Here is a 13,070-nt window from a genome sequence, read left to right on the forward strand (position 1 = left end):
GACTACAGTCTGAAAAACTTGAGCAAAAGCCTTTTTGAACAGGCAAAACACAAATCACAGTTTACAATAGATTGGAATTGAAATAGTATCAGGCTGAAGTAATGCAGGCAGGAAACTGCTGTCTGAACTCAACAAGGCTTTCCTTCCTGCTTGTAAATCTCTCTCTCCTGCTTATTGACAAAGAGATTACAGGCATGCACGGTTTGTTTTTGCCCTCCAGTGATATGTGATTTCCAGACCTATGCATTGATGCAAACAAATGATCTTAAAGCTGGCGTCCATCATTTATACAGAGATCTCTTTTGATTATCTTGAAACTACCTGGAAATGGGTCTATAGAGTGTGCAATTACTGTGCTTGAGGCAAGCGATACATTCTTCTATTGCAGTGAAGTGGCTGCACCTCCACTTATTCCCTGGTTCCTGAATGTTCTCTGTGTTTCCACCTCTCTCATGCCAGGTGGTTGGGACTGGGTTTGCAATTACTTATTCCATTGTTCTGTTTTTCCCCATTTTTGACCAAGTGCCATGTGAATCTCACTTAAAAAAACAAAACAAACTATTACATTTTCCTTCTCCCTTTGCCGTCCCCCTTTCCGGTGCTACACTAAGGGACTTCCTCTCGACTCACAGCCAGCTGAAAGTCGAAATTGTAAAATTGCTATTGACTGCCAAGGGATCAATGTAATTAAAACTAGGGATAAAAAAAAAATCCCCAAACTTCATGCTTTCTGATATTAATGAAGCAGGAGAGAGGGAAGTACATAGTTTTTTTGATGAGAAAGCAAATAGTCACCTTTACACTAGCATTATTCATATTTGACACTTTATCTGTTTTATCTACTTTTTCCTCACAACAGGCTTCTTAGCCTGTCCTGATTGGGTGGAAAGTTTTATTATCCCTGTAGCATTTCTGGGGTCTGGGATCTACTCTGGCAGACAACATCTTTAATTAGACTAAAGGTAGTGAAGCACTTCGTGCTAACTATCAGCACCGTGTTCCTCTTTGATATTCTTTTGTAGAATTTTTTTTTTTTCAGAAAACTTAATGAACGTTGCACTGGTCCGAACAGAACTATGGTGAAAACTTGAAGAAATTTCAGTCTTTACCAGTGTTATTCTTTACTAGAGCACTTTAAAGACATAAACTTGGATACAACTGAAACATTCTTCTTCCCCTCTTTTAAAACACGTGCATAATTTGGCTACCTGGAACTTTTGTTTTTTCCCAGGGATAAAAAATATAAACCCATCTAATTTTATAGCACTCCTCTATGGCGAGACAGTTTCTTAATGTTAAAGCTTTTCATTGTGACAACTTCCCAATCTAGCTACTAGCTTTATTAATTGAACAAGACATAAATAGCACTAAACTGGGCAAACATAACTGTTCATGAATAACCACTTCTTTCTCAAAGCTCAGTACAGTCTTCAGCTGTCCTTCAAACAATTTACCAATTGACAATGCTTATTAAAAAGGCAAACTAATTTTATAGTCAAAAATAGGATTTGCTACATAGAGTCATTGTAAACCATCACTTAGATCCTGTAGCGATTAGGCAAGCCAAAACCCACATTTGGCTTTTAGGCAATTTTTATTCTTTCAGAATATTAATGAAGACACTGAAAAAAAAAGGAAACAAATAAGAGGTCAACTCACAAAGTCTCTAGGCTGTGGAGCCCATCAAAGCATTTCTTTCCCAGGGAGTAGATTCTATTGTTATGGAGATGTCTGCAGGGGAACATTAAGCACACAGTCAGGAAAGCACATTGCACACAGTGGACTTAAGCAAAACATTTTGATGGTTAAATCAAAAGAAACTTATTTTCAGGCATGCACTGATTATATGCAAGTCATGCTTTTGCAAGAGCATGTATAGGAGGCACCTCCTCCACCCTCTCCCCTTTCTCCCAATATCTCACCAGCCACGCAGGCTGCCATTTGGTTTCATAGAAGGGATTTGTTTTAAAACCACCTAGATTGTGTAAAAAGGGTATATACTGGAGTTTCAGGTTGGGGTTTGTATATTGAATATTGGGAAATTGTAGATACATTCGCACTGGTGTTTAATTAACACATTGCCTTAAAAACTGTGTGTGGAGTGTGAGGTGCATATTTGGAAGATGTGCATTCAGAGAGTGTTAGAGGGTATGGCACAGAACAGGGGCAGGTGAACAAGTGGATAGTAAGGCAGACAGGACAGGGGTACTGGGCTTACAGAATGAGAGAAAACACGAAGCCACAGGACACAAAAAGTAGTAGCTTCACTGAGATGAGTAAACTAACTAATCTTAAAAATGCTGTAACTTGCTTTCCTTCGAAACAATGAAAATCAACAACTACTTTCTTGAATGTTTAGCAATTTAACATAATTTTGTTATATATTTCAACCACCCCCCCCGCACAAAGGCTGACAGTGCTGCCTATTTCTAAGTGTTTTAGACTGACATGGAAAAAACCCACTCTGTGAAGCTCATTAATGTGAGTAGATACAACTTGGAGCCACTTCATGTTGTTTTTTAAAAAAGGATGCCTTTTTCCCAGCAGATTTTTCCTTTTATTTTATTCTTGACACTCTACCCCTATAGTGGAGAGAAACTACAGGACTAGCACTTTAAAAGAAAAGAAGGGCTGTAAATGAGGGGCTGCCAGGCACCTTCCCTTCAAAGCTTCATTCTGCTCTGAAAATAATGTTAAAGATCACAGGCTTTCTGAATATTCTACAGAACCTACAGAAATTGAGTCTACCTGTCCAGAAAAGGCAGGTATTCTGATGGCAAAATGCAAATGTTCTGTGGGTTTTCCCTTTCCTAGGAAGAAACCTAATGAGCTTTTGTTTTTCAATGACTACATTGACCTTCAGTACTTTAGTTAGTATATCTCCAAATTCCAATTATGTTTGGATTTTTAACGATGGAACCACAAACCTGCTCTGACTGACCACACATTTTTGCACTAAGTTGAAAATTTGCCAGACTGAATCGAGTAGCAAACAAAAGAAAGCAGAGCCACACACAAAGATTTTTGATGAGCCAAAAATATCAGATGTTGTAGATCATGAAGAACGATTCAGTTTTTCATCAATATGAAGACCAGAAGATTAGAAATAAGCAAGGCAGATCTAAAATAAGGAAACCTAATTGAGCAGAAGCAATCAGGGTATAAAAAGAAATCATTTTCTTCTGCATTTCTGAGCTGTCATTTATCACTAGATTTCTTGTAGGGATCTAACTAGAGAATGTTATACAAGACAGTCCTTTGTTTTTAGCATTACTGACATAAATCTAGAAGCTCAGTCAAATGACAAGCCCATCCACTCTATAACTTGAATGGGGTTGATACTTAATGTAAACAGAAGGCAGAGATTTTGCAGAACAGGGCAGCTGTTACCCTCTGGTTTTGGTGCCCTGTATGCTTATATGAATGTACGAAGTGCTAGGCAGAAATGGTGATTATACCTGTCAATAGAGAATCCTGGCATGTGCCAGGTTCAGGGCTTACATTGGGGCTAGAATATGTTCAAATATGTTAAGTGTCTTACAGACTATGGTTTCAGACAGATTGTAAAGGTTGAATATATTGTTTTTTCTTTAATAATGCTAACATTTTCCAAAGTATACTGAAATAACTTCTCCACCTCATTTTCTCCAGCCAGTCTAGAATTTTTTCCACTTGGTACATTCCCAGAAGATAAAAGGCTGAAACCACGCTCCATAGTATTCTTTCCAGATTTTAGTGTGAGCTACGCATGTTTAATTTAGTTGAATTGATATGCAAACAAAACAAAATACAAAACTAAGTATACTTTCTATGAAGGGAAATGCGTACTTTTTCTACTGGGTGGCATTCCTTCCAAGTCACCCAAAAAGCTTTCAGTTCATTTCCCTTTTCTAATGTTCCTTCATTCAGTACACACTGCCTTAGAGGGCACACAATTCATCTCTTCCTGTTTGTTTTGCTGAACAGATAGGGTGATTTTTTTTAAAATTCCCTTGCATAGTTCTTTGCTGGAGATGAAACCTTTTAAGCTAAATAAAAAAAAAGTGATTTAGCAAATGCTAGTTTAACTGTAGGAAGATGTAAAAAATCTGTTTATCCAAGTTAATTTTTTAAAATTTAGATTTGTAATACATATACAATCCAGAAAACTTATTTTTCAAAAAGAACATTTTCTGCAACAAACAGAATTGACCTCTTAATAAAAGAGTATTGTTAAGTCTAGTGCAAATGTAGAAGGTAAACTGCAGATTTATAGCCTCAAGATATCAATTTAGTATTAAGACTGTAAGACAAAACAAATGTTTAATTAACCCATGTATATGCCTCTTTACCTATCATTTGCCAGATGGGAAGGGACCAGGGAAATATTTAATTATTAAAGGTTATCTCAAGCAACATCTAAATTAAACATTGCATCTTCAAGTAATTTATCACCAAATGGTGAAAGACCTGCAAAAAACCCCAGAGATTGTGGCTAAAAAAAAAAAAAAAAAAAAATCAATAAAACTTACAGAACTACCAAACTAGATAGGTTTCCAAAAGCATAGTCTGGTATGTAATGAATTTTATTCAGTGCCAATGTCATTGCCTGGAGCGCTGGTAAACTTCTAAAAGCTTGGACAGGAATTTCGGTCAAAGAATTATCGTCTAGCCACAGGTGTCTAAGGGAGACCAAACCATTGAAGCAGTTGGGGGGCACATAGTTGATGTGGTTGGCATCCAGACGTCTAGTAGAAAAAGAAACAGAGAAAATTGACTCTGAGAACAGTGGACTTACACAATGGATATCAGAAGTTATCACCAAGAACGCAACCCCAAGGATGGACACAGGCTCTCACATACATTTTTCATTTCCTGGAGATTCTGTGTTTCCATCTTGCTTGCAACCTCACCCCTGAGACCTCATATCATGTTTACAAGTGTCCTTGTCAGCTGGGTCTCTGCAGACAGCTCTCGTTCGGAGCCATCAACTCACTGACAGCACACGCTGATCACTTCTGAGCAGAGTCTCTCTACAGAACGGGCATGAATTTGTTTCCTTTCCCAATTATTTGAAGGTATGGAATAAAAAAAGTGTAAGAGATTCTACCAGAGATTTTCTTTCAGGATCTATAAATCATTAAATTGCAAGCTGATTTGGGTTTCCATATGCTAGACACCCATTCTAAGAATCAAAAATAAACCTCACTTCTAAGTCTGTTCCTGTTTTACTCTTTCTTATGTATTGTTTATTCCAACGATTCCAATGAGCACTGAAGTTCACATTTTTTAGCAGTGGAGCAAAATGTTTTTTTAAACATAGATCAGTGTTGCTAATGCAATGTATTTGTTTCAAAAAATAAGTTATTGAATACACTTCAGTTGCTGTAGAGCCAACAGAGGGAGCTCAACAGCACATGTACCTCTTCAGAGTCTGCAGGTGATATCTTGCTCTCACACTTGTGTAAATAAGGATTAAATCTACTGAATGTTTTGCAGTTGTGGCACTAGAACTTTTATGTCCTATATTCATTGGCTTTTGCTCTGTTTTGCTTTCCCATTTCGATGCTTTCAGGGAAATACTCAACAGTGCGCTTCAGATTTCTGGAACTTCATGAAACATCCAGATGGTGACCTGTACTCTTGACACACTGTTTCTGCTTTTAATGTGTCGTAGTGACTCGTACCTTGTTCAGAACATGAAAGCCACGCTCTAAAACTTTTCTTGAAGATGTCTGTACAGAGGAGTAATTAAGTGAATGGCGAAACAGAAATAAATTTAAATAGATGTTTGAAAACATTACAGAACAAACAGACACACCCAGGGTACAAAGAAGTAATTCTGCACAACCTAAATTTGTTCTGTTTGAGAGAAATGCAATAGACTTTGTGGTGGGCATGCTAATCTCTTTATTTAAAGCTGCTTCTTCATTTACAGTCATGTAAAATGTCAGGTCCATTCTATCTCCTGCTCCATGCTGCTCCTACCTACTGCACGAGAACAAATAATGATTGCTAAGGCTCCGTGCCAGGCTGGCAAATAGCTGAGACAAGGTCAGTTGGAACAAATTTATAAAGTTCAGTGTCAAAGCCCTTGTACAATTAAATTTTCAATATAATAACTGACATGGCAGGCAGCAGAGACAGAGCTTCCAAAATAACTCAAGGGTCTGTCAACAAATGGGTGAGGCTGGAAATGTTTAGAAATACTCATGCTGTACCTCCCCCACTCCCCAGGCAACAACCATGCTATGCCTGTGTTTTCAAATAAGGTATAATTTGAATGAGTAGATGAAGTTTCTTTGTGTTCAGTCAGAACTGAATTTCTTCCCTGGGTGATGCTGGTATGTAAACTAAGAAGTTACAGTTGCCTTAGTTTGGCAGTTACACTGATTAAAGAATGGAGGCTTTATTCAACCTAAATGCATTACTGTATTGCAGCTAACATCTCGTTCAATGTGAACGCTGGCCGGCGCAGCCCTGACGTCCCGGTGACTCCACAGGAGTTACTCACAGGACGCCTGCCTGTGCGGTGAAGCCAACACTCAACTACTTGTATGTGATCCCGTGGCTGAAATGGCAATATTTCCGCTGTTGTCAGTGAGAACAGGACTTTTATCTTAACAATATTTTGTTGCAAATCAAGGAACCGTTTTGTTTTTGTTTTTTTTTTTTTAGTAGCTGAAGTTTCCAAATATAAACCCACCACTGGCTACGTGAACTTAATACACAACACAGAACGAAAAACAGGACTGCTGTAATATAAATGAAACCCTAGGTAGCTGAATTATTGTTTAAATAAAGCTTGGAAGAAATCAAGAAGCTACAATGATTTGTGCTGCAGGTCCTATAACCAGATTATGTATCCTACAAGTGCTCATAAAAAGTACTACCTCAAGTGCTCTTTTCTTATCTAATCTTTTTAAAATTTCCAAGTACCGTTTTCCCTCTTGCAGTTATTAAAAGGTTTCAGCATTGGTTCTGTTTCCTGTCATACTGTAGGTAATGCACACTGATGTTTAAAGCATTGATCAAAATCACCGTTTTCAGCCAATTGTTTTACATGTGTTGATCAAAGTTTTGGCACTTCCAGAACTAAACCCATTAACTCACAAACATGACCCTATTTATAATAGAAAATATATAGATAACATGTGGTGAGTTTGAAAGCTGCTATTATATTCCAGAGAGAGCCCTTTTAAGGAAACAGAAATGCTTGATCTCTTCTGATAGGCAGCATGTAAATAAAGCAGCCAGTATGAAATTCACCATGAGCTCACTTAAAATGTCCAAACCTTTCAAAGCAAATCCTTGAGCTATATGGACTGTATCCCACTGGTGTATCCTGTAACACACTGTGAATACTATGACCATGTGCATGTTATGAAAAGGTATTATTCATACAGAATTGTAAACAGGATTCATTTATTAGTGCTCTAAAATGGGTGAAGGTACATATTTGAAAAATATGTGATTTGCATTTTTTGATGAATTCAATATGACTGGATACTTAATTTTACACCACTGGTAGGTTTCTAAGGGAACACATATATTTTTTTTCTGTTTTGAGTCTCTCAAGAGCAAGCCCAGCTACAATCTGGACGGACCTTGTGATCACAAAATTCCTTAATGCCTTTTTGGGATGTCTTGATTATTTGTTCTGGGTTGAATCAAATGCTAAATATGAGATCAGGAAGGAGATTTTTCCCAGGTCATTATCCCTTCTGAAATAAACAGCTATTACACGGATTGCCTCTTCTTGCAATGGATGAGGGCTTGAATACAATGAAGGGACCAGAGAAGAGGAGAGGCACAGAGGCAGATCAAAAAGTCAAGGACAAAACATTTCTTCTGACATTTAAATTCAAACTAGGAGAGGTAAAACCAAATTAAAAGGGGCTATATGTAACAGGTAGGGTAGGCAGCGAAGAGAGAGCACACAAGGACTGATTTTGGGCATGGCAGAGCACTCCTCCCTCTCCTATCACCTTTTTGTTCTGACCTGGCTCTGTTACACAGGGACGCTACAGCCAAGCCTTGCCACAAGGTCTGGGGCAATGATGGACAGGGGTTGGGGACAGGACCTGTCTGGGGAAGGTATAGCAGGTGGGACAGGGTTACCTGCAGTGCCACCATCTTTGCTAGCATGTGGTGACACAGACCCTCGCAAGGGTTTGTTCACAGGAATTTGCCTAAAGCCTCATTTAAGTAATGGCAAGTGACATTGAGACTGTCTCTGAAACGTGGATATAATGAAAATATAGCTGGCTATTGTAAGCCATGTTTTTCAAACATGGCCCTTTACGCAGGATATCCCCTTCAGTCCACAGGGGAAAATGCTCGGGCTATTGTAAAAGCTTAATTACAACACACCAGCACAGCAGCTCACACAGCTCACTTTCAGCTCTGCCCTGTATGGGGCTTCTGCACGACAGATACAAAGAACCCTGTGTGGAAACAGCAAGACCAAAAAAGAAAAGTCACAAGTTACAGTTTAGGAGCATTTGTTTCTGTCCCACTGCTCAGTGGGACAGGGGTCTCTGCAGCTCTGGGAGTTTCAATCCTTGGTGTTTCTCTCCATATCCAAACCTGCTGCTCAGCTGTTTTTGTAAACCTGTATTCAAGACAGTGGGCCAGGATGCTAGTGTACTCCATAAAGCACAGCCAACTGCAATGCTACGTATATGCAAAGACTGGCTCTGGTACTGGGTACCCTCAGTCCCCACAGGTGGGAAAAATGGTGGGCCAGCAGGAGTTGTTGGGTTATCCTGGGAATCAGGCCACAGACTGGGATCAGAAGTCCACAGCACCTTTGGTGTGGCTGAGAACGCTCCCAGGTCCTGCAGCCAACGGGCTTGCAGTGGCCCATGTTATGTGGCCACCTCTCCCAGCCTCCCAAGGAGGATGGTCCCAGGGGTGTGCAAACTGCCAGGTGGCCCCCAAGAATAGTTCAAGCCAATGTTAGTTGTCACAGGTCAAAATGTGCCAAGGACCCTGTGCACAGTGCAGCAGGACAGACAGTCATGGCCAGTGCCTGGGAGCACTCTGAAGCACTGTTTGCTTTGCTAGGCCAGCTGCAGCCACAGTCTGTCACTCTATGGTGGCCAGGAGGATCTCCTCGGAAATCCAGTGTGAGCCCCTGCACAGCTAACCACTCCAACAGCGGCTTCTTATCCTCCTCCCACATGTGGTGTATGTCCCAGGGGGCTTTAGCCATGCAGGATGAGTTTTGGCTAGCAGTTCGGAGGCTGAGAAATTTGTCTATCCATTACAAATGTGATTAAAAAACCCTCATCTTTTGAGGCTGCCCAGAAGACAGGAAAGAGTCAGATGCCTAGTAGCTTCTACTGGATGAAAGAAAACATCACCCACTGGCCTGGAACTGCTGTTCAGTCTATTTGCCGCCCACCTTGAAAGCAACTGGCCCTACCGCTGGTTGAGTTGGGGACTGCACTCAAATAAAACAGTAGCATGTGCATTTGAGGGAAATTTGCACCTCTATCTTCCTCTCAGCTGTGTAACAAGCTAGAAAAGTGTTTGTGGCTGAGAAGGCTGGTCCAATATTGTACTAGTTCTCCCTGCTTCTGTCACGCTTCTGTCACCTAGAGCACCCTAGGGCTCTAGTATAATATCTCAGATGGTTAAGAAGTGCAATAAACTGAGGAGACTGCAATGGTGAGTTTTGAGACATCTTTGCATATGTGTACAGACCTTGCATGGGTACACACGACCTTGATTTAAACTGTGGGAAATTCCTCCTCAGGGAGCTTGTGGGTACCTGCTGAGGTACTGAGTTTCCTAGGCAGGATAATGCCCTAAGTCAGCTTCATTATCATGGGGTGTGACATGGAAAACCACAACTAAAGCTCATGTCTTTTCATGAAAACAGTTCTCTTGGGAGAATGTGATTTCAAAGTTGTTCTGTGTTTTAACTAAAAAAAAATAAAATCAGGGTTATTAACATAAGCATCAAACCTGAAAAAAAAAAGTTTCAAGTGAACATTTCTGAAAAAAGGGCTTTTTGATTTCATGGCTGAACCGGAGGTATGTCAGAACTCTGTGCCCTCGAAGTCTTCAACTCTTTGTTTGAATAAACAATGGAAACTTGTCTTGAAACGTCAAATACTTGGAAGAGTAGGGAGAAGATGAAAAATCCATTTGCAGACCTGTTCCAGCCAGACCATTATTAAAAACACCTAAGATAATTTATAGATAATCTTTTATGTAAAACTCAGTGTCACCATCAGGTGCTCCACAAATACCGCAATATCTTAAACATAAAATTTAAGCAATTTACATTTTTTTTATTTTTAGGAAATTTTAAACAAACTTAATTGATACTATTTTCTTATCTTGTTACTTGTAAAGTCAAATTAATTTGCTTCAGTAAATTTCAACTTTGCAGGTTGCCAAAGGAGAAAATATGGTTTATTTTCACCCTCTATCAAGTGTTTCCAGTGCTTTGGAAGGTGGGATATCTTGTATTCTGCCCTATTTCCTACTACTAAAGTCCTGTTAAATTTTACAGCAATGAAAGTAGGGGATGCAGTAAATAAAGGTAGCTTTTAAATGTCCTTCATGATTGGTTAGGCATGGGCAGTGAGATAACACCTAATCTCTTCTTGATTTTGACTGTTTCTATGTCTGACAATGCTGCAGTAAAAGATGCTCATTAACCATCATGTCTAAACAAAAAAAATAAATAGGGAGTGAAGTTTCATCTGTAGTATTCACTGCAAATTATTGTATTACAACTGTTCCCATAAAAGAACACCAGAAGCTTTTCTTTTCCATCAGCAACATCAACTACGCTTTCCTCCTTTGTTTAGCAACATTTGCAAACGGAGATCTACGACTCATCAGTTGTTAGTAAAATAAGTTGCTAATAAAAAAATTGTGTTAAAATGTTCAGGGGGAAAAGAAAAAAAGAGGTTGGTTATTGGTATGTCATTGCGTGCTTTACTAAACTCTTCTTGCTCAAAAATACTTAAGTTATATGCCAATTCTGAAACATAAGGGATATCATTAGAAATTCCAAGACAATTACACTAGAGAAAAAAAGACGCGTGTTTAAACAAATACATACATGAACCAAAAAAAATTGGGCAGAAAACCTGTTATTTAATAGCAATATTTGAAAAACAAATCAAGGTACATATGTAAAAGGTTCTTGGACTTTACAGGTATATTAAAAAAAAAAAAAATCACTAAAATGCTTCTTGATTTAAAAGCAGAATGGGGAGATGCTTGGGAAACGCAAAATTCAGAGACTGTCTGTGTATAGTTAGTTTTAAAGAAACACATTTCCTCGAGCTGCATAAGAGGGAAGACAGCATTCAAGTGACAACTCAAACTCTGCTGCCAACATCTAAGTCGTGACACATTGGTGACTATGTGTTCATCCATTTCAGTCATGGTACCAGCAAACATATTTCCCTCTTTTCACCTTAACAGAGATAAATGCCATTTGAATTGTTAGGACTAGTAATCCACTAGATTTCAGAGGAAAATTATAGCCCATATGATTTGTTGAAGATATCCTTTTGCTGAACTCAGAGATCAAAACTATGTCTCAAAACCAACATGTTCTGCTCGCTACTTTAAATCCTACTGCCACAGAGGGAACTGGAGTCCTACACAATCATCATCCAAGCTTTGGTAGCCAAACTTATTTGCTAATCAAAGTATCATGTCACTGTTGTTGACTATTGAACTACAAAGATTTTATAAAAATAGAGAGGATTTTACTATTGTTTAATCTTAATTTTTGCTTCAGTGACAAAAAAACTTGTATTGTTTGTTTGTTGTGAGGGAACAGTATAAAGGTTCTCTCATAGATTTTTGCTGTTGTGGATGAAATTCAAAAATCTTATGTTTTTATGGTTAACTTTTTGTGCCTATTTTGCATTTTATAGTATTTCTAGAATGCCTGCAGTCTGAAGAAGATGGATTTTTCCAGAGGTAAGTCACATCTTAAGAAATTTATGAATATTTATCATTCAAACTTGTCACTCTATTCCCCATGCCAGCAATAACACAACTTGGACAAGAAAGCTGAAAAAATTGTTGCTCGTTCCTGTAATAAATCATTTCTTGTTCTGTGTGTCACAGACCAATGAACATAAACTATCTATCAATATTGATACCTATACTGTAATTTTTGAGTCTGGAACTAGATAACAAGGAGAGCACATCATCCAGAAATACTTTTTAGTGCAAATAAATGATGGTGAATTTGCATTACGAGTGAGCAAGAAAAACTTCTGTGTGCGTATAACCATATCTTGTGCATGTACCACATACAATTATAATTGTATACATACAAATGATTTTAACATAATCCTCTTTACATTGGTTAAGGTAGCAAGGCAGTTATTGTGGCTTGTCCCTCTACGTGAATGCCTTTCTTGAGTAAAACCATGAAAAGCAAAGATTTGAGTCCTATCATCAGTTTTCAGTTTTTCTCATTTATATTAACCTAAAGCAAAGGGTTAATGGGGCTTCCAGAAATCATGCCACCTGCATAGCTAAACATAATAAATACAAGAAGTTGTATAGGAATTGCCTTTGTGAAGGCTTTTAACCTCTTAATTACACTCTTGAAAAGACTCCTGCTATTTCAAAGGTTCAAAGAAATAATTCCTATTGTAAAAGTGAAACCAATGCAAGAATCACCTTGTGAACAGAAAATTCCTAGACTCTATGAAACAAGAAACTGAATCTGCACACACCTTTATCTGACAAGCACAACCCCGTTTAAGCAAACAAAAGAATAATAGTTTTCTTTTCCTCAAAGAGGTCTCCCTTGCTGGTGATCATCTTTCAGGTGATAGCTTTTCTGTACAAACCCATATCATTCCATCTTGGGTCTGCTACACAGCTGTTTAAAGGTTTCCACTGACCACTCCTATTCTCCCTCTGTTTTAATTCTGTCACAAAAATATCAGTCTTTTTCACAGACTGCACAAACTGTGTTTGGTTTCCTTCAACTTCTTCACCCAAGGCAAAAAATTTTTTGCAACAAAGCCTGAGTGAGACTGTCATTTTGTTTAGAAGTTGTGCTGAAAATTTAACAGTCTCTTTCCGAGCAA

General features: G+C 38.5%; 1 protein-coding gene across 1 annotated transcript in view; it reads right to left on the bottom strand.

Moving 5' to 3' along the window:
- Positions 1-13,070, bottom strand: part of LGR5 (leucine rich repeat containing G protein-coupled receptor 5) — a gene marked incomplete at both ends in the record, with an annotated part of 88,702 nt that overhangs the window by 19,958 nt on the left and 55,674 nt on the right. The window contains 2 exons of the mRNA XM_082072199.1: positions 1,660-1,731; positions 4,512-4,727. Coding sequence (XP_081928325.1) covers positions 1,660-1,731; positions 4,512-4,727 — 288 coding nt within the window. The remainder of the gene's footprint in view (positions 1-1,659; positions 1,732-4,511; positions 4,728-13,070) is intronic.

The sequence above is a fragment of the Streptopelia decaocto genome (genome assembly GCF_964273445.1).
Source record: "Streptopelia decaocto genome assembly, chromosome: 1".
Lineage (NCBI taxonomy): Eukaryota > Metazoa > Chordata > Aves > Columbiformes > Columbidae > Streptopelia > Streptopelia decaocto.